General features: G+C 38.7%; 7 protein-coding genes across 7 annotated transcripts; 4 read left to right on the forward strand and 3 right to left on the reverse strand. All coding sequences in view use genetic code 12, as the record gives it.

Annotated features, from left to right (window-relative positions):
- Positions 1-248: 248 nt before the first annotated feature.
- CANMA_005143 (nucleoside transmembrane transporter) lies at positions 249-1,634 on the forward strand (the record flags this gene model as incomplete). The annotated part of the gene is made up of 1 exon (XM_051817494.1): positions 249-1,634. The coding sequence occupies one exon, from the start codon at positions 249-251 to the stop codon at positions 1,632-1,634; it is 1,386 nt and encodes a 461-aa protein (XP_051669275.1).
- An 88-nt stretch (positions 1,635-1,722) lies between these two features.
- MUC1 (Muc1p) lies at positions 1,723-4,611 on the forward strand (the record flags this gene model as incomplete). Its single annotated transcript, XM_051817495.1, has 1 exon — positions 1,723-4,611. One exon carries the CDS (start codon positions 1,723-1,725, stop codon positions 4,609-4,611), a length of 2,889 nt encoding a protein of 962 aa, XP_051669276.1.
- Positions 4,612-4,803: 192 nt separating this feature from the next.
- Positions 4,804-7,802, forward strand: CANMA_005145 (DPH2; the record flags this gene model as incomplete). The annotated part of the gene is made up of 2 exons (XM_051817496.1): positions 4,804-6,401; positions 6,875-7,802. 2 exons carry the CDS (start codon positions 4,804-4,806, stop codon positions 7,800-7,802), a joined length of 2,526 nt encoding a protein of 841 aa, XP_051669277.1.
- A 117-nt stretch (positions 7,803-7,919) lies between these two features.
- On the reverse strand, positions 7,920-8,429 carry SPC2 (signal peptidase complex subunit; the record flags this gene model as incomplete). The annotated part of the gene is made up of 1 exon (XM_051817497.1): positions 7,920-8,429. The coding sequence occupies one exon, from the start codon at positions 8,427-8,429 to the stop codon at positions 7,920-7,922; it is 510 nt and encodes a 169-aa protein (XP_051669278.1).
- A 745-nt stretch (positions 8,430-9,174) lies between these two features.
- On the forward strand, positions 9,175-11,142 carry CANMA_005147 (uncharacterized protein; the record flags this gene model as incomplete). The annotated part of the gene is made up of 1 exon (XM_051817498.1): positions 9,175-11,142. One exon carries the CDS (start codon positions 9,175-9,177, stop codon positions 11,140-11,142), a length of 1,968 nt encoding a protein of 655 aa, XP_051669279.1.
- Positions 11,143-11,348: 206 nt separating this feature from the next.
- On the reverse strand, positions 11,349-12,590 carry CANMA_005148 (uncharacterized protein; the record flags this gene model as incomplete). The annotated part of the gene is made up of 1 exon (XM_051817499.1): positions 11,349-12,590. The coding sequence occupies one exon, from the start codon at positions 12,588-12,590 to the stop codon at positions 11,349-11,351; it is 1,242 nt and encodes a 413-aa protein (XP_051669280.1).
- A 1,475-nt stretch (positions 12,591-14,065) lies between these two features.
- NMD5 (Nmd5p) lies at positions 14,066-17,245 on the reverse strand (the record flags this gene model as incomplete). Its single annotated transcript, XM_051817500.1, has 1 exon — positions 14,066-17,245. The coding sequence occupies one exon, from the start codon at positions 17,243-17,245 to the stop codon at positions 14,066-14,068; it is 3,180 nt and encodes a 1,059-aa protein (XP_051669281.1).
- Positions 17,246-18,557: the final 1,312 nt, after the last annotated feature.

Genomic DNA, 18,557 nt, shown 5'->3' on the forward strand with positions numbered 1-18,557 from the left:
GAATGATGCTTACTTAATGTAGAAGATCTTGTGTTCTTGTTCTCTGTGTAGGGTTGGTCTAGGCGGTTAGCGTGTTTCTTCGCTTCTGCTTTTGTGGTGCAAATAGGGCTTTGTTATCAAAAGAAAATTTTCTTTTGAGCGCGTTGTTGAACTCGAATGATAACAGGTCTCTTATCTGTCATCACACTAGCACATGCGCTAAACCAAGAACAACTAGTTTTATTTTCCTTTCAAACTCCAACCAAAAGATGAACCATAGGCGAACAGACAGTGGTGATGATATTCCTGATCCCATAGAACAAACAGAACACCATGAGCCCGTGGTTTTAAAGCTTCAAGGGTTTTTCACATTGACATTGTCCCAGCTAAAATACTTTACATTTGTCATTATAGGTATTGCAATCCTATGGCCGTGGAACTGTTTCCTTTCGGCCTCGGCCTATTATGGACTTAGATTCGTCGGCTCGCCTTCCTTGTCAAAAGTGTATAGTTCAACCATGATGTCAGTTTCCACCATCACATCAACATTGTACAACTACTACCTTTCTCAAAAACAATCGGGTGCTGATTACAAGAAAAGAGTGCATGTGGGGTTTAACATGACCATAGTTATTTTTGCCTTTATGGCTATAACATGTATTGTGCAGTTGTTTCTCGATATGAACGATACTGTATTCTTTCTCTTGCTAATGCTTATGGTGTTGACATCAGCTGCTGCGACCTGTTTGGCTCAAAATGGTACTATGGCTATAGTAAATGTCATGGGAGAGATATATGCCAATGCCGTCATGGTGGGTCAAGCTGTTGCAGGTGTTTTGCCGTCTTGTGCATTAATTATATCGATTTTGTTAGTAGGGGACAAGCCATCGAAGCAAGAAAAAATCGAAAAGGATTATGGCGTATTTGTTTACTACATCACTGCAAGTTTGGTTTGTATATTATCTATCGCATTACTATACTGGGTTGAACGTCATAAACCAAACGCGGCATATCAGAAGGTGAACCGCTCGATGGAGATGGGAGAAGAAACTTCATTGCAGCTAGACGATTCTGATGACATTGAAGATGTTCCTACTCAAAAGCAGTTTATTCCGTTTGCTCAATTGTGGAGTAAATTGAAGTTAGTGGTGATGACCATCTTCTTCACATTTGGCATCACATTGGTATTTCCTGTATTTGCATCTGTTGTCGAATCAACAAATAATAAGCTGGAGTCCAGGTTCTTTAACAAACAGATTTATATTCCCTTTGTTTACTTGATGTGGAACTTGGGTGATTTGATGGGGAGATTAATGTGCGGGTATCCCAAATTGCGCATGCTAATAACCAGTCCAAAAACAATGTTTACATACTCGCTAGCTAGATTAGCATTTATTCCTTTGTTCATGACTTGTAACATACATCCTGGTGGTTCTCAACCTTTGATTCAATCTGATTTTTGGTACATTTTATTACAGACCTTGTTCGGAATTTCAAATGGACAGTTATGTACTTCTGCTTTTATGGTTGTTGGTAAACTATGCGATTCAGATGACGAGAAAGAGGCAGCTGGTGGATTCACCACTGTGTTCTTAAGTGTTGGGTTAGCTGTTGGTAGCGTTTTTAGCTATTTGATTGTGTTAATGGTGGGCTGAGTTGGATCAAAATGTAATTACGTAAGAACGAAAATATATATAACAGACGAATTCTAACTTTTCTTTACCACCATCGAAGTCTTTAACCATGTCGAGTGATCAGTTCAAGGCAGTCGGGATTGCAACCGCTAAGGGGATTGGCCGAGGCTCCAAAGCCTTGGGAAAAGCGGGATATAGGACCTACAAGAAGAACGAGGCAAAAAGAAAGGGTACAGAGTATGTCGAGCCAGCAAGTGACAAGAGTGGTAAATCAGAGGCCAATGAAACGTCGGAGAGTGTACCATACGTTGCTCGTCCATTGCCAAGCAAAGAAACACTCCAATCATATCAGCCTCCTCCGAGAAGAAACGTGGGCGCTTATAAGCCATCAGAAGGTAAATATCCAACACCACAAAGTACGACACAACAATATCAGCAACCGCAACAGCCTCAAGTAAATCTGCAATATCAACAACCGCAGCAATACCAGCAACCGCAGCAATACCAGCAACCGCAGCAATACCAGCAACCGCAGCAATACCAGCAACCGCAGCAATATCAACAACCTCAACAACCGCAACAACCGCAACAATATCAACAACCGCAACAATATCAACAACCGCAACAATATCAACAATCGCAACAGTATCAACAGCCCATACAGCAGACCACGCAACCAGGCTCTCCGCAATACACACAGCCGCCTCAGCTATTGCAACAGACTACAGACGTTTCTGTACAACAAACGAACAAGCCAGCCCCACCACCTCGGCAAGCTCAGCCCACTCCATTTGTACAAGCTCATGAACAGAACGTCTTAAATCCACAGCAAACTGAACAGACATATGCTCAACCATCTCAGCATGCTCACCCCGCTCAGCCATACCATCCACATACTCAAGAAATCCAACCACAATATCAGCAAGTGCAGTCACAATTGCAAGTGGAGGCACCACCACCAGCTTACGCTCAACACGATGAAGTAATGCAATACGGACAGCCTCCTGTATCTCAACCTGTGCAAGGACAAACCCCAGTGCCCCCAATTGTACCTGGGCAGGGCCAGATACCACCAAGCTTGCCTAGTAGAGGACCTACTGTAGCCGCTCCATTACAACCAGTGGCAGCAAACTACCCACTAGTTCAGCAACCCGTAAATGCTGGTGAATTGCCACAAATTGGTCAACAAGATACCAACTTGACACAAACAGAGAAACCCAAGAGACCATTGCCCGATCCAAACTCATTTCCAGCCCCTCCAACAAGAAAAGTACAATCGCCAGATGCTACAGGGTCTTCGCGTAAGAGTAGTGCACACTCAAAAGCATCACAGAAGCATGGTGAATTACAGCATAGCAACTCGAGTGCTATTGCAGGTGACTCTGTGGCAACAACTCCGGGTCCACAACCTAACCACACAGAAGATCATAGCTTACAACCACCACCATTGCCTAGTAGAAGTAGCGTAGGCAGTGTCTCCAGTCATACTTCTGCTAATAGACCTCTCGATTCGAATGCGTTTCCACCACCTCCACAAGTTCACCGCCCAAGAGTGGAAAAGACAAATGAGGAGGGTATAGAGGAGGATATAGCCCCACCAATGCCGCTTAGACCTGTTCAAAATGCAGGCTCAACAGCTTCAATACCAATTTCTATAGGAGAAGCTCCACCAATGCCCAGAAGACCACTTCAAAGTACAAGCTCGGCATCTTCAATTACAAACTCAAGTAATGACATCACAGAAGCTGTACAAAAGAAGAAGCCACCGCCAAAACCAGTCAAGAAACCAAAAAATTTGTCAAGCGAGCATCAAACTTCCAATGCTTCGGAGACTAATCATCTGGGAATGCAAAGCGAATTAGAAAGTGTGTTTAAGAAAATGAATGTTAATAAGTCGAAATCGGAATTGGATGGAGAAAAGAGGGAGCCCGTGGCTATCACCCCTAAGCCAGCAAAACCTGCAGCCCCACAATTGAAACCCAAACCTGCAGTAAAACCGAAACCAGAGCTAAAATCCAAGCCAGCAGCAACAGCAGCAACAGCAGCAACAATTACGACACCAACATCCAATTCTCGTGGCGACCTGCCTTCCACGTCTCATGTAGACAGGGCAAGCTCTTCATTCATTGCTTCTGCGGGCCGTGTTAGATCACCAACACCCCCTCCCACTCCCAAACCTAGAAACTACAAACGAGCAGCAGCTCCTCCTCCTGTGCCAGATAAACAAGGTCCTCCTAACTTGGACTTGGAATTGGGCAGTCAATGGTTTGCAAATACAAATGGACTTGTTCTTCCTAAATCATTACAGGGTCTAAATTATCAAACTAGTTGTCTGTACACTTCCTCTGGAGGATCGCAAACATGGAATAGAATTGTAACAGTGCGATTGAAAGATTTATCTATAGTCTCCTACAAACTTGTTTGGAATGCAAATGATGTCGTAGCGGTGGCGGTGAGTGTTGATCGGTTTGTTCCATCGCCAATTTGTACTATCCCTTCGAAACAAGAGCTTGTCGCCAATTACGAGCGATTTGGAGAGTACGTAGCATCCTGGAGTGAGCATCATAAAGGACAACAAGTTGGTAGTGGAGAGTGCTGGGATTTGGCGAAATTTGCCCTTGAGAAGGGATGTGGCAAGCACGCATTTGTGTCTCAGTACTATACTCATGGTTATCCTATTTTGCAAATTAAAAATACAGGCTCAGGTGTTGAGTTTGTCAACAGTACCCAACAATTGGATGAGATTAGACGTGGTGATATTTTACAGTTTAAATCTTGCACATTCTTCAATACAGCTACAGGTACAACTCAAACAGTGGGTGCTCCTGATCATACGAGTGTTGTTGTTGTCAATGATGGTGTCAAGTTGCAAGTTGTTGAACAGAATGTTAATGGTGTGAGGAGGGTTGTGGATGGAGAATATATTTTGAAGAACTTGACTGCGGGCGAAGTCTATGTATATAGACCCATGCCAGCTGAATGGGCCGGCACTTTATAACTGTAGAGGGTGAAAAGTAGATAGAATTAGTTACAGATTGGTTTGTTTTTGGATGCAAAAGTTCCTCCTTCATTTTTATTTCTATTCTTTTTTTCTTTTTCGGTTTTGATTTCGTCTGTAATCATCTCAAATCCATTTTTGATCAGGAGATCCCATATCAACAGTCTACATTTCGACTCTCTCACCCACCATATGAATTCAGAAGAGGCGGTGGCGCCTGCCCTATCAACATACCAAGATGACTCGGCATTCACATACGACAAAATCGAATCAACGAAAAAGGAGCGAAGTCATCTCCATTTGAAAAACCCCGATGATCATCAAGAGGTAGTTTGCAAAATACGAGAATATTACTCACTACCACAATTAATCGAGAAGTTATCAGAAAAGAATGGAGATGAACCAAAGTTCAAACGTATAACATTACAGTTCCCCGATGAGCTAATATGTGATTCTGTCACCATTGTCCATATTTTACAACAGGAGCTTGGCATAAACACTCTGGACCAGAAGCAGAAAATTTGGATTCTAGCTGATACGTCCTATTCGGCATGTTGTGTTGATGAAATAGCTGCTGAGCATGTTCAAAGTGACTTGGTAGTTCATTTCGGTGATGCGTGTTTGAATGAAGTGGCTAAAATAAACTCCAAATATGTATTGGGAAGGCCCGAAGTGGATGTGGATGCAATGGTAAAACAGTTTCAGGATAGGTATAATCAGGATGATAAAGTAGTATTGATGGCCAATGCACCATACACTTATATCCTACATCAGCTAAAGGAAAAGTTAGAACAATACAACCATGTCATCATTGCTGATTTGATTGTCCCAAGTTCAAAGTCGGAAATAATTGGATACCTGCCAATAAAGGAAAATGGACTCAAAAAATTCAATCGGACATTTCCCGTGGAGAATATATCTGAATACGAATTGTTTCATGTCACTGTACCTGAAGCGCCTAGGCTTTTACAACTAACCACCAACTTTGTATCCGTCACGACTTATGATACTGGTACAAATAGCATCTCACAAGGTCCCTATCCTAACTTGATGAGGCGATATAAATTTGTTCATGTTGCCCGAAGTGCAGGAACGGTTGGTATCCTAGTCAATACGTTGTCGTTATCGAACACAAAGCAGTTGATAAACACGATAAAGGAAAAGATTAAAAAAGCCGGTAAAAAGCATTATATTTTTGTAGTGGGCAAACCGAATGTGGCCAAATTGGCAAATTTTGAAAGTGTTGATGTCTGGTGTGTATTGGGTTGCGATCATCAAGGAATCATAATTGATCAAGTGAATGAATTTTTCAAACCTATAGTTACTCCATATGAGTTATTGCTCGGGTTGAGTGATGAGTTGGCATGGACTGGGAGATGGATTACCGATTATAAGACTGTCATTGAGGATTACAAAATGGAAGAAGCAACTTCGAAATTGCAAGAAGACGAAGCTGAAGCCAGTTCTGATGAAGAACCCGAGTTTGATCCTGTAAGTGGTAGGTATGTGAGTATGTCTCGACCTCTTCGACAAATTAATCATTTGACGATTAAGAATGAGAGTGAGAATGGATCAAGTACTGATGAAAAGAGATTAGTGGAGAAGTTTTCTAATAGTGTTGCCATTCGTAATACTGTGAGCACATCAGCAATGCATTTGCAAAATAGACAATGGACTGGTTTGGGCAGTGATTATGCAAACAATAATGGTTCTGATGATGATGATGACGACGACTTAGGCGATGAGCAAGGTACCTTAGCTGTTGAAGGAAGATTGGGTATAGCACGGGGGTATGATTTTGATAAACAAGAGCAACGGACCAAATGAAGGATTAATGAGTGAATCTGATTGTCTAAATGCAAAGTTCTATAGATTTTGGTATGTCTTTTTTGTATGCTGTAATAATTGATTGCAAAAAAATGCTGATTTATATATATTGTTTTCTTTACTTTTCTACTTCACAGTACTCTAGTCTGTTTGCTTTGCTATAGCTTCTATCGCTAAACCACATTACCTTGCTATATTATTACTACTTGCTTTGAACCTCCCCAAAAGTAATTTATTTATCATGTGTGTTAAATTTTTCAACCAGCAGCCAAATCAAGCACGAAATTGGGCGGAAATCATTCTTCTCATTATTGAAGTTTTCACATTCATTCTATTCTTGATATCGTATGTTTTATATAACGGCAACAACAGCAACACAAGCAACAAACACACTATACACAACAACTAACTAAATTCATGTACTAACTATGGATAGGTTCTTTTCCTTGTGGTGGACCCCGTTACCTTATATTCTTTTGGCCATTTTCATAATTTTGGTGATTGTTAGTTTTATTTTACTTTTCGTTGAGGGTTACAACTATCCATCAAAAAACCAATGGAAAGGCTTGGGTCGCTCTGATATTGCCTTGGTCACTGGGGGATCGAGTGGACTAGGACTAGAAATCGTTAAATCGTTATTGGTTAGAGACGTTACGGTGTATGTGCTTGATCGTAATCCCGTTCCATTGAAATTAGCCGAGGAGTCAAAACTCCATTATATTGCTTGTGATTTAGGCGACGAATGTGAACTAAAGGATAAATTGACAAAGTTGATTCATGGATTGAATGATAAAAAGCAGTATATCAGTGTTCTTGTTAATAATGCTGGAGTCAGAGATCACCGATCCTTGGTTAATTTGAGTTTTGAAAAGGTCAAGGCCATGTTTAATATCAACACAATTCTGCAGGTTTATATTCTACAAAAGATTCTTGCTAATCACTTGTCATACAATGGCAATGGTAAATTGTCGATTGTTACAGTATCGTCAATATTGGGAACATTTGCACCAAAGAATTTATCAATTTACTCGGCAACAAAAGCATCACAAATCATGTTGCATGAGTCTTTGCAACAAGAGTTGAAGCAATTTCCCAAGATTAGGTTGTTGTTGGTAACTTCGGGTCAAATGAATACGGAATTGTTTAAAGATGTCACGCCTACAAAACAATTTATTGCTCCAGTGGTTGATCATGTTGAATTAGCACAAACAATTACCAAAAGAGTCGACAGAGGTTACATGGGGTGTTTGGCAAGTCCAATGTATGCCAATTTTCTTCCAGGAATAAGAACAGCGCCGTTGTTTGTCCAGGATTTCTGTAGATGGGTAAGTGAAATTGACGATAAGGTTAAGGACATTATTTAAGGGACATTTTCAAAAGGGTAGAGACGTTATTACATAGAAAAGACTGTTTTCTTGGAGTGGGGGAGGAGCATTCTTAGTTTAGAACATTTATTAGCTATATAGTTTAAGGCGATAAAGTTATTCATGTTTCTTTTCCGACTTGGCTATTTCGTCACCAATCAATTTCGTGAATTCGTCTCTATTGAGGTATCCAACTATATCAAAAAATTTATTAAACGGTATTGACCCAGTCACAGCTGTGTCCTTGACAGTAATGGTCACATTATAATCAGGTTCATAGTTTTTGATATCGGATGCAATTATTATTCTATTGCCCTTGGAATCGTATCCAATATATTTTACATTCTTGTATTTCAAATTGATCAAGAATAGAACGGCATTGAGCAAACCGTAAATGACACAGGCAGCAACCGTTATGGAGTATATTTGTTTAAATTGGTACTTTTTATCAGCAAGGAACAATAAGGCTGCAATAGCAACAGTTGCTATACCTAGACCTAGTTTTAAATCGGTTATGGTATAAGATTCTTCGTACCCCAATTGTTGCAATACTGAATTTAAATGTTCGTCAGAGGTTTTTTGTAAGTCTTTGACTGAGTTAAGATTAGTTTTCTTCAATTGCGCCATATTTTTATAATCCAAGTGTGTAGGGTAGACTAATGTGGAGAAAAGGATTTGTTAAGCTAAACGAATTGGTTTGACGTGTTTGGTTTTCTTGAGTTAATGTTTTTTTTCTCTTCATGCACTCACTCGTTGGTGGTGCCTGTTGTTTATTTGTTAAATATCAATTGTATGAGAGATACCTATTTCATCAACACATGCACCACAACCAACTACTTAAGGTTACCATAAGTGAGAAGTAAATTAATGAATCCAGCATTTGTGTGTGTGATAGTTTATAAGAATAGTTAGACATTGTTGTGTTACACGTGTTTACACGAGAGTCACGTGCAAATGTCGTTTGACGAAACTCACAACAAAATTTATTCTTTTCTTCCTTTAAAGTCATCATCAAAACATATACCAACGACACTATTCTTCTCCTGGTTTTCCCACAACTCCTATTGTGAGAAACATATAGGAAAGAACCTTTGTGCATTCTTTCCAGCTTTTTTGAATACCAGTCACCAGTTATCAAATAACTATCCTTTGTTATAATAGGTAACAGGGTTGTCGCATTTGTTTGCTATTTCAACTGTTTTGCATATAGAAAAGAGTGCTTAGGTCTTTCTGCTGAAGCATCTACTTGGACCTTTTTTTGTAAAAAAAAAAAGAGTACCTTTGAAACTTGGTGGTATATTGTGACCTAACCCACCCCCAGCATGCATAAGTTTGTCTGCAAATGACAAGCTTACCACCTTCTGATAATCAAATGACCGAAAACAAGAACAAATTTAATGGATCCAATTCCAAAACCCCCTTGCTTCAACAGCAACAGCAACAGCAACAAAGTGTCAACAAAAAGCCTAATGGGAAACGACCCCATAACAACCGTAACAAATCAAGAAAATATGATCACAGAAACGATAACGAATTGACGCAGTTAGAAACACAGTTGACGCAAGGTCGCAAAGTGAATGGAAATAGCCGCAAGAACCAAATTTCCATCAACCATTTGTTAGACTTTCAATCATACCGCGACACCGAGGAGTATGCTATGAACCAACAACGTGACCGCGCGAGACGAAGATCCAGCAGTCACAAGAGAAACCAACCTGCTAAAGTTCAATTATCGGGCATGAAGTACATCAATGTAAATTTCAAATTTGTAGTTGACTCGAGATTAGACTACAAGGTACAACAGTTGGACCCAAATGTGCCAATTGATGTTACCAACATTATGTCAATCATTGCACCAAAAGCCAGTTGTCCTATTTGTTTAACCGATGATATAATTGCCCCTCGTATGATTGTTTCGTGTGGTCATATTATTTGTTTGAAATGCGTCTTGTCGTTGTTGGAACATGAGGTTCCAAAGGCAAAGAAACGAGAATCGGCGGCAATTGTGGAAAAGTATCGTGAGTGCCCATTGTGCTTTTCAATTATACGTAAGCACCAATTAAAGCCAGCGATTCTTCAACACATTGACGAACAGTTTGAAGTTCCTAAAGTTCGTGAGGATGTTGTTTTAACGTTGATGATGAGAGACCTGCACAAAATATTATCTTTACCCAAAGCTATTGCTGTGTCAAATCACATAACTGATTTTCCAGATGTCAATCAGACCGACTTGGCATCATACCTGAGAGTATTCAAAGGTGATTACAATTATATGATATCAATGTATGAGACAGAAAAGGCGCAGATTGTTGCCAATTATGAGGAGGAAAAGGAATTGTATGGAGATGATCTGGCATTGGTACAACAAGCCTTGTCTCATATAGATCAAGAGGTTGCAGATTGGACATCTAGATTAGCTACGACTTTGGAAAAGGACCATAAACATGTTATCCACGATGACGTTGGCCCATCTTCACTTCCCTTGCACCAAACGTTTTACTACTATGAAACTGGTTTCAATGCTGGGTGTACATATGTGCTCTCTCCTTTGGATATGAAGGTTTTGAAAGCAACCTACTCAAATTATGAAAACTTGCCCACAAGTATTGTTGCCAAGATTGAGAATATACGATATGAGGAATTGTCACAAGAGACGTCAATAACCAAGTACAAATATCTTAGTCATTTACCTGTGGGAACTCAGATTGGGTTTCTTGAATGTGACTGGAATCATAATGAATATGTGTCGCAGCCTGTATGGGATCAGTTCAAGAATGATTTGATTAAGCGGTCCAAGAATTCAAGCAAGAGGTTTTTAAGAGAGGAAAGGAATAGGAAACGGGCTGAATCTGAAGAGGAGTTTAGATTGAGGCAGTTTTACATGGAAGAGAATGGCTTGACGAGTGATGATTTGGCAAGTGGTGCTGGGTCATTCAGTTCCAATTTTGGAATCGCCAATCAATTTGCATCTTTGTCTATCAATGGTGGAGGCACTATGCCCCCGTTGTCGGATAATCCGTTATCCACTGAAAGTGATTATGAAAATAATACCAACGATAATGAACTTGAGAATGAACATGCCGATGGTAATGACGATAATGATAATGATAGTTACACCACTACTGTTTGGGGCACAAGGATTAAGAAATCCAAGGATGTAAATAATATCCCACCCATTGCCATTGAAGATGAATGGGATGATTGGGATGCTGATGAATTGATAAGGAAAGCACGAGAAGAAAATAATGAAAATGACGGTGCAAGTGAAGGTACCGGTAGTGGTGGAGCTGGGCATAGCAAGAAGAAGAAAAAGAAGAAGTTGGTTTTGATGTCATCTTGAGGAAGGCGAAGAAACTATCTTTTGAATCTTTTGACATGATTTCCTCAACATTAGGAGAAGAAGCATTTTGGTAAGGGATATTGTTTAATACAAATTTATCATTATCATTTGTTTTTTAATGGATTATATAAATAATAAGTAGGTAAAAAAGAACACGGGTAAAAGAAGAATTGAAAAGTCAGTAATAACGCTAAAAGAATTGTTCTTTAATCTGAATAGAATAGTTTCTTCAACTTTTTCGAACTGATGGGGTTGGTCGAAGTGACAGCAATGTTGCAATTCAGCAACACATAGTCAGTACTTTTCATACTTTCATCATTAGATTCCTTTTCACCATGGGCATCACGACGTTTCTTGTAGGTGTGCTCCCCTTGGTTAGACTCATCAGCAGCTTCTTCTTTAATCCTAAAGCTAGCGTAATTTTTCGAATTTTCCTCCTCTTTTCCTTCATCTTCTTGTTCAACCTCAACTATTTGACCACTTAAAGTCAATTCAAAATCAGACACATCTACTTCATCAGCAATCACCCTGTGTTTGTCTGTCCTATCCGACGTCATCATCACTTGATAGTCCAATTTAGTCGATGGAGAAGTTTGGCAATGTGCAGTACGGAAATTCATACTGGGAAACAGTAAATGCAATCCAATGCTGCCACCACTTTTTGCTCCATCGTATTCGTTGTCTAGTTGAACAAGATTATCCACCAATGCAATCACATGTCTGTCAATCAATTTGATATTTTTGGTGAATGCATTCAGTTTTGACAACTGGAAATCAACATCATTAAATGCAATTCTAAAGTACTTCTCATCTTGATAATAGATTGGATGATTGTCTTGAGTTGAGATTGCAATTGCATCAACTTTTTCGGTATTAGTTTGTTGAATCATGTCAGTAACAAGTTGTGAATGGGTTAGTCCTTGATTGGGGCCAATCATTACTAAATCTAGATGAAAATTGGGATAGAATTTGGGAATGAGCACATTCATGGCAATATTCAACACATTCTGGGCATCGCAATTGACATACCACGCATTGTGATTACTAGGATCCTGTCCATACTGGTTATTGAGTAAAACTGCGTCTCCATCTTCCTCTGACAACTTCATCTCAATCTCCTCCTTAAATACAACTTGTTTGGCTCGTTTTTGATTCTGATCGCTCACTTTTGAATAATAGTTGTAATGTACCGGTAACAAATGCCCGTATTCTCCTCCATCTTTGATATCCTTAAGACCAATAGTGAATTTAGTTGCAAGGGAAGTGTGTGAATTTTCCTGATACAAAGGAGCAATCAATAATACATTGTGGCCCTGTTGTTGTAAATGTGATTGGAGAAACCGTACGTCTTTTGAGGTCCAATTGTCAATTGATGTTAGTAGGATATTCAATGAAAACGTGGCTGCTATAATGAAAGGAGATATTAGCGCGTGTTGAAGCAATTTCATGATTATTGGAAAGAAGCTTGATGTACTATTGAAAGTGGAAACGTCTTTGACGTTGTACACATGAAGTGACGATGGGGGTGTCTATTTATCTATCTATCTCTTCAGTCACAAATAGATGACAAGAAAAACGCACCTCTTTTATATTTATAGATACACGCTATAGACACACATCGGGTATTGCACACGTTTTCTACTTCTTTCCATAACTCTTTAGTTTTTGTGTGAACTAATGGATAATGCAAAATACGTTAAAAACTTCCTCAGCAGGTATTTAGAAGTTTTTTTGTCCCTCGTGGGGCTTTTACACAAATTAACTTCATTTTACGGCGTCTAAATTTCTATAATTACATGCACATTTCAACTAATGACAATAGTTTTACTCTTCTTCCTTGCATCTGTAGCCACACCTTCTGCTCGTTCTCGGCTACTAATGATTGCATCCTAGCAACCACATCAGTAGACTCTACAAGATGAGTAAATCTGAAACTGTGGTTTTGTATATTATTGCAAAACACAATAAGCGTTTAATTTTTATTGGTTTCCCTATTGTTCTTTCCAATCTAAATTTAGCTTTTGGGTCTAAAAACTCTTCTCGTATACAAGTGCCACAACACGTGCACATTTGTTACACATACACAATAAGAACCACCTACAAACAGTTGTATTTTTTTTTATTTTTGCTTCTTTGTACTTTTACAATGTAACCGCCTTGTGTTAACTTGGACGCTTAGATGAAGTTACCATGTAAAGGAGCCTAACAACTGATTTCATTACTAGCTGTGCGCATATCTAAATTGTGGCATTGATCAAATCGGCCAACCCTGGTCAAACTATTTATAGCACAATCAAGGCTGAGCTTACATAACCGTCTGGTTGTTTTCCTTTTCCTTTCCCGACCGGTCTCTCTTAACAATAAGCAAAGCTTCTGTGGTCGTTGCGGATGGCAGTGTCGTTGTTATCGTGGGGAACCGTCGTATTATAGGTTACAAAAAATGTCTAAAAATAGCTTCATTGTATGCAACCCCTATTGGTCCCGGTTATTTGTGCTTTTTACCCTATCACTAATTATAGAAAGTATTAAAAATAGAATCAGTAACCGGGAAGAGAGGCTTTGACGCTTATATTTTAAATACATCTCCCCAAGCCTCAACCAAAGGGTGTGGTTTGCTTTAAATAGACCTTGAAAAGTCCTAAAAATAGCTTTGTGAGGAAAAAGAGAGCACTCCTTTTAATCAATTGGTTAAGCAGCTTTACCCCAAATCATGCTTTATTGCAAGCAGAGGAATTACTCCTATTTTTGGTTCTCTTACATGAACAGGCTATTTTTACATCAACTTGTTCTATAAATACTTCCTCTTTTTTTTTTTAATAATAGCTTTATACATGGATAATGTGGCAGCTAGAGTATGAAAATTCGTGCAGCTAAAACTGACATCTTACATCAACCTACTGTTCAGTCCTCAAATCCATCATCTTCACATGTTGATCAAGTCAACAATCAACTTCTGATCATCTTCACTTAAATTACCAAACAATTTCTGAAAATGGTTTACATTGTTCTGCTGAAGATCATGTAAATACAATTTGAAAACTTCAAATATGTTTACTTCATCTAATGGCGTGGTAGCTAAAGGATCTTCAAATATTTCTTCATCACTTGAGCTAAAGAAACCCAGTGCAGCTAAATCAGCATTTTCTGATTCGAGGAGTTCAGTGTATCGGCGGATGGCATCCTCATCTAGATCTTCTTCATCATCTTCTCCTCCTCCTCCATTGCCCCGAGAAGTGAGTTTTGTATCTTGATCCTCGTGTCCTGCTTCATTGGCTTCAATATCATCGAAATCTTCTTCCCATTCGTCATCACCGTCATTAACAAAACTAGTTGATGTCGGAAGACCTTGATTGTCACCATTTAAACCATCAATGTCTTTTCGTTTCTTTTCCAACTCGGGAATCGCCTTTGATAGTAACTTTAGTAACTTGACGTACTTGGGAGATATCTCTTGAACAATTTCTTGCGGTAAACTATCAAGCTTCGATAAACTTATCAACCCCAATAATGATAATTTTAAATCGTAGACTCTCGATAATTGCGGAATCACCTCAAACCATTTGTTGAAAAACCGCACCAAGTGGTTGGATTGTTGAAGCAAGGAGATTGTGTCTTGACAATTGTAAATCAACGATGCAATAATTACATTAAGGGCATTAATAGCGAAAGCACTGGTCAATTTTCTGGTTTCCAACTTGTCAAAATTTTCAAGATCAAATGCAATCAATTTAGCAATAAAAGGAGTGGCATTATCCTCCAAGCTCAACACAAAAGTCTGCGCAATTTCAAAAGCGATATTCAAGTCAGCAACACTCAATTCATCTGCATCGGATGAAATCATTTCCAATATGGAATACATCGACTCAGCCAATGCTCCATTACTCTTGATTTCTTGTTTACCAAAAATTAAAAAATTTTGCAAACATGGCGTCAATTCTTCGACATACATTAATGCCGATCCGTTTTCAAAACTCTTGTATAATAAATTAAAACTGGACCACATGCATGGAGTGATTGTTCTCAACAAAAAGATTGAATTATCCATCAATTCACCAATTTCAGCATAGAATTCATCCATTTCATGACTTAACACATATTCAATAGCCGGAGAAAATATTTCTTCCAACTTGATACAAATTTCTTGTGAATTTTCAAATGACAAAAGGACGGTGATCATGGTGTTGATGAACCCTACAGCTGCCATTGACTTATCGCCTTGGTCGTCATAGCTGCCATCGAAATCATCAACATCAACTTGAGCAGCATCGTTAATCTCAACCGCAAGACGCATAAACTGAGACACCAACTTGCTCATTAAATCGACTCCAAATGGTTGCAACTGTTCTGAGAAATTCTCAACACACTCTTGCATCACTACTGAAATGGCGTCATTATCAATCTCGTTCGACATTTCCAAGAGCTTGGACATGGTTGGCAAAACAATCGTTGCCAATACTTGCTTAAATTCATCAACGGGGATAAATGCCTGTATTGCCAAAGCACTATTGAATTGAACTGGCAACGTTGCATTTGGATCATCAAAGTTTTGCAAAATGCCACGAACCAATATCGACAAAGTTTGATGGTTGGTGAATGTAACATCGGAAAATTGTGAACAAACTTCAATTGCTCTCGCCTTAAGGAAATCATATTTCGAATTCAAATTAGGAATAACCAATGACGACAACATTGGCTCAATTGATGCATCCTTTGGTAAATATCCCGAGATGTTTCCCAAGATTCTCAACAAACCTTCCTTCTTCTTTGCCGCTTCCAAAGTTTCCTCTTGAGCTTGTTGCAATTGGGTCAATTCGGTTTGTATTAGATTGGTGATTGGTTTCAAACATGATTTCCTTCGTTTGTGTAAAGCAGTGGCGATAAATCCCAAAGCGGCAGATTCTGCATTGTCGTAGTCCCCTGTTATATCAAAGCACAAATTGATGTACTCTTGAGGATCCTCTTCATAAATTTCCAAAATTTGATCAGTTGGAACAATTACTGGGTATACCAAATGCGTAATTAAAGTTTCAAAATAAGGTTTAATCAATTTCCAAGTAGACAGTTCAATAATACAATGACTTAAAAACTCGAGAATCTGATAGAGTGCTGTCACTCCTAGCCATCTTTTGCCCTGACAGTATTCCTCAATGATTGTTAAAAACTGTTGAATGAAATGAGGGATAAACTCGGAGATGAATAAATCATGAAACTCTTTGTAAGAAACCTTTCTGCTCAAGGTATTGGATGATGCATATCGTATAAATAAACGCAAAATATTGGCAATAGCCCATTTGTAACATTTAGAAACTTGTAGGAAAGACTTCTCCTGCTCAGATATGTCTAACCCAGTGGCATAACTTGGAGGACGCATATTGATTACAGATGCATGAAATTCACCCCAAGCAAACACTTGGTCTCTGGTTCGTAATTGCTCTGGAAAGTCATAATATGTCACATACTTGTACAACTTGAGTATCATTTTCAAAATCTCTGCTTTGAGCTCAGTAATCTCTTCTCCGTCGGCTACATTTTTCACAATTGAGTTCCCAATTGTTAACAAGTAGGGAAATACTTGATTAATAATGGAGTAAAATTTTTGCTTTTTAACTTCATTATCAGTCCACTTGAACTTTCTGGCGATTTCCTTGAAACACAACATGGCCGTGTACAAATGATCTTCTGAGTTTTGCAGCTGAGATAATAATTCGCCAGTTTGTTGCAACAACAGGTTCCAATTATCAAACTCCAATGAAATCAATAATCGCAACACAGGGATCAATTGTTGTTTAATGTGATAATCACAGACAAGAATCACTGGTAATAATCGGTCTTTTATAACTGGTCTTTCGTCATTATCTATGCGAAGTGTATTTGACACATCTTTGATGTTCCAGAACTTAATCACTCTGTTTTTAAAATAAACAGCAGCGGCCTTCTTTACGTGAGCCGGCGTATCTGGTTGAGCTAGAATGTCGAGACAGCATCCAAGAAACCCTGGTTGTATAGACAACTCTCGAAGTTTTGCCTCGGCTTGTGTTCTAGTATTGACATCAGTGACTAAAGTTCCGGCAAAGCACTCGAGTATTAAGCTTGAATTGATCATGGTGGCCATTTGTGCCTGATTTTCTTCAATGGCTGCTACTGTTGTTGTTGGTGTTGGTGGTGTAAAATAGTGCCTTAGTGTAATCAAAAATTTTCTTCGTTTCCTGAAGCGTTGTTTTTTTTTTTCCTTTCTCTTTAGCCGACAGTGATGAGATTAGCCTCAATCTCAGCCTCAGTCACAGGTTTAGTTCAGTAAGAACAGTGCATTGACCAATATGATAGCACGAGAGAAATGTAATACCAATTGTCTTTTCTATGACTACGATGAATCCATATTTGGTGTATCTACTTTCACTAATGATAACGTTTTCTATGAAGTATCTTGTAGGATATACTCAAATCCAAGACTCGATGGTTTCGACTATAACAAATTGTCGACAAACAGCTTAGTGATAACAGGTGGCTGTTAATCAACAATTGTGGCAAAGAGTTGCTTACAATCTACTTGAAAATGTCATTCGTTGGTAAAAGTAATTCCTTTTCAAGTCCAATAGCTACTTTCAGCTTAGGTAACTATACTAGAGAGGTAAAAACAAAACGTAGACATTTTCAAGGGTAGACAGGAACAGTTTCAAGGTTGTTTTTGTAACCCATAATTGTAACTACATCGGAAACATAATACACAGTGGACTCTTGAAAATTGGACAGGCGTATACCGGGGACTGAATCTTAAAAGTTTCGACATAAACTTTCTTGAAATAGAATTGGGGAAAGCTTATTTTGGTAAAATGAACTTGAACCAAACTAGAGATTGTAATTATTTTGCTACGCAACAGCTGATGTTTTCAAAGGAATCATTCGATCTTATATGTCGCATAATAGCATCGCTTTACATCAAACTTTAAAGGTAAAGGGTCCAACAGAAACCAGTAAAGAGGGTTATTCACAGTTGATTATTCTTTGATCCAGTATTAAGGTGTCTGTTTCCCTAAATTCATCTCTCCCCGGCTAGTAATATCTTCTTTCAATGGCGTATGTTTTGTAAAGGAAAATATTTTCTTGGAAATTGTTGCAAAAAAATATTCTCATTTTATAACCCACTCGGGGAATTCCCAAAATATTCTTATGTTATTAACTAGTCGGGGAATTACCAAAATATTCTTTTTAGAGTTCATTAAACTGATATTATTATAACCAACTATTATAAATTGTTGAGGTCTGAAGAGAATATTTTGGCAATTCCCCGAGTATAGAAATACCGTTCAGTGGTAATTTGGGTGCAAAAGAGTATTATATTCATAAAAGGTTTTTCACAATAAGCATTGGAATATAAAATGAGGTAGAACTGTCCTTAATTGCAAGGACAAACTTCC

This window comes from Candida margitis, assembly GCF_024628925.1.
Source record: "Candida margitis strain CBS 14175 chromosome Unknown scaffold43, whole genome shotgun sequence".
NCBI classification, from domain to species: Eukaryota; Fungi; Ascomycota; class Pichiomycetes; order Serinales; family Debaryomycetaceae; genus Lodderomyces; species Lodderomyces margitis.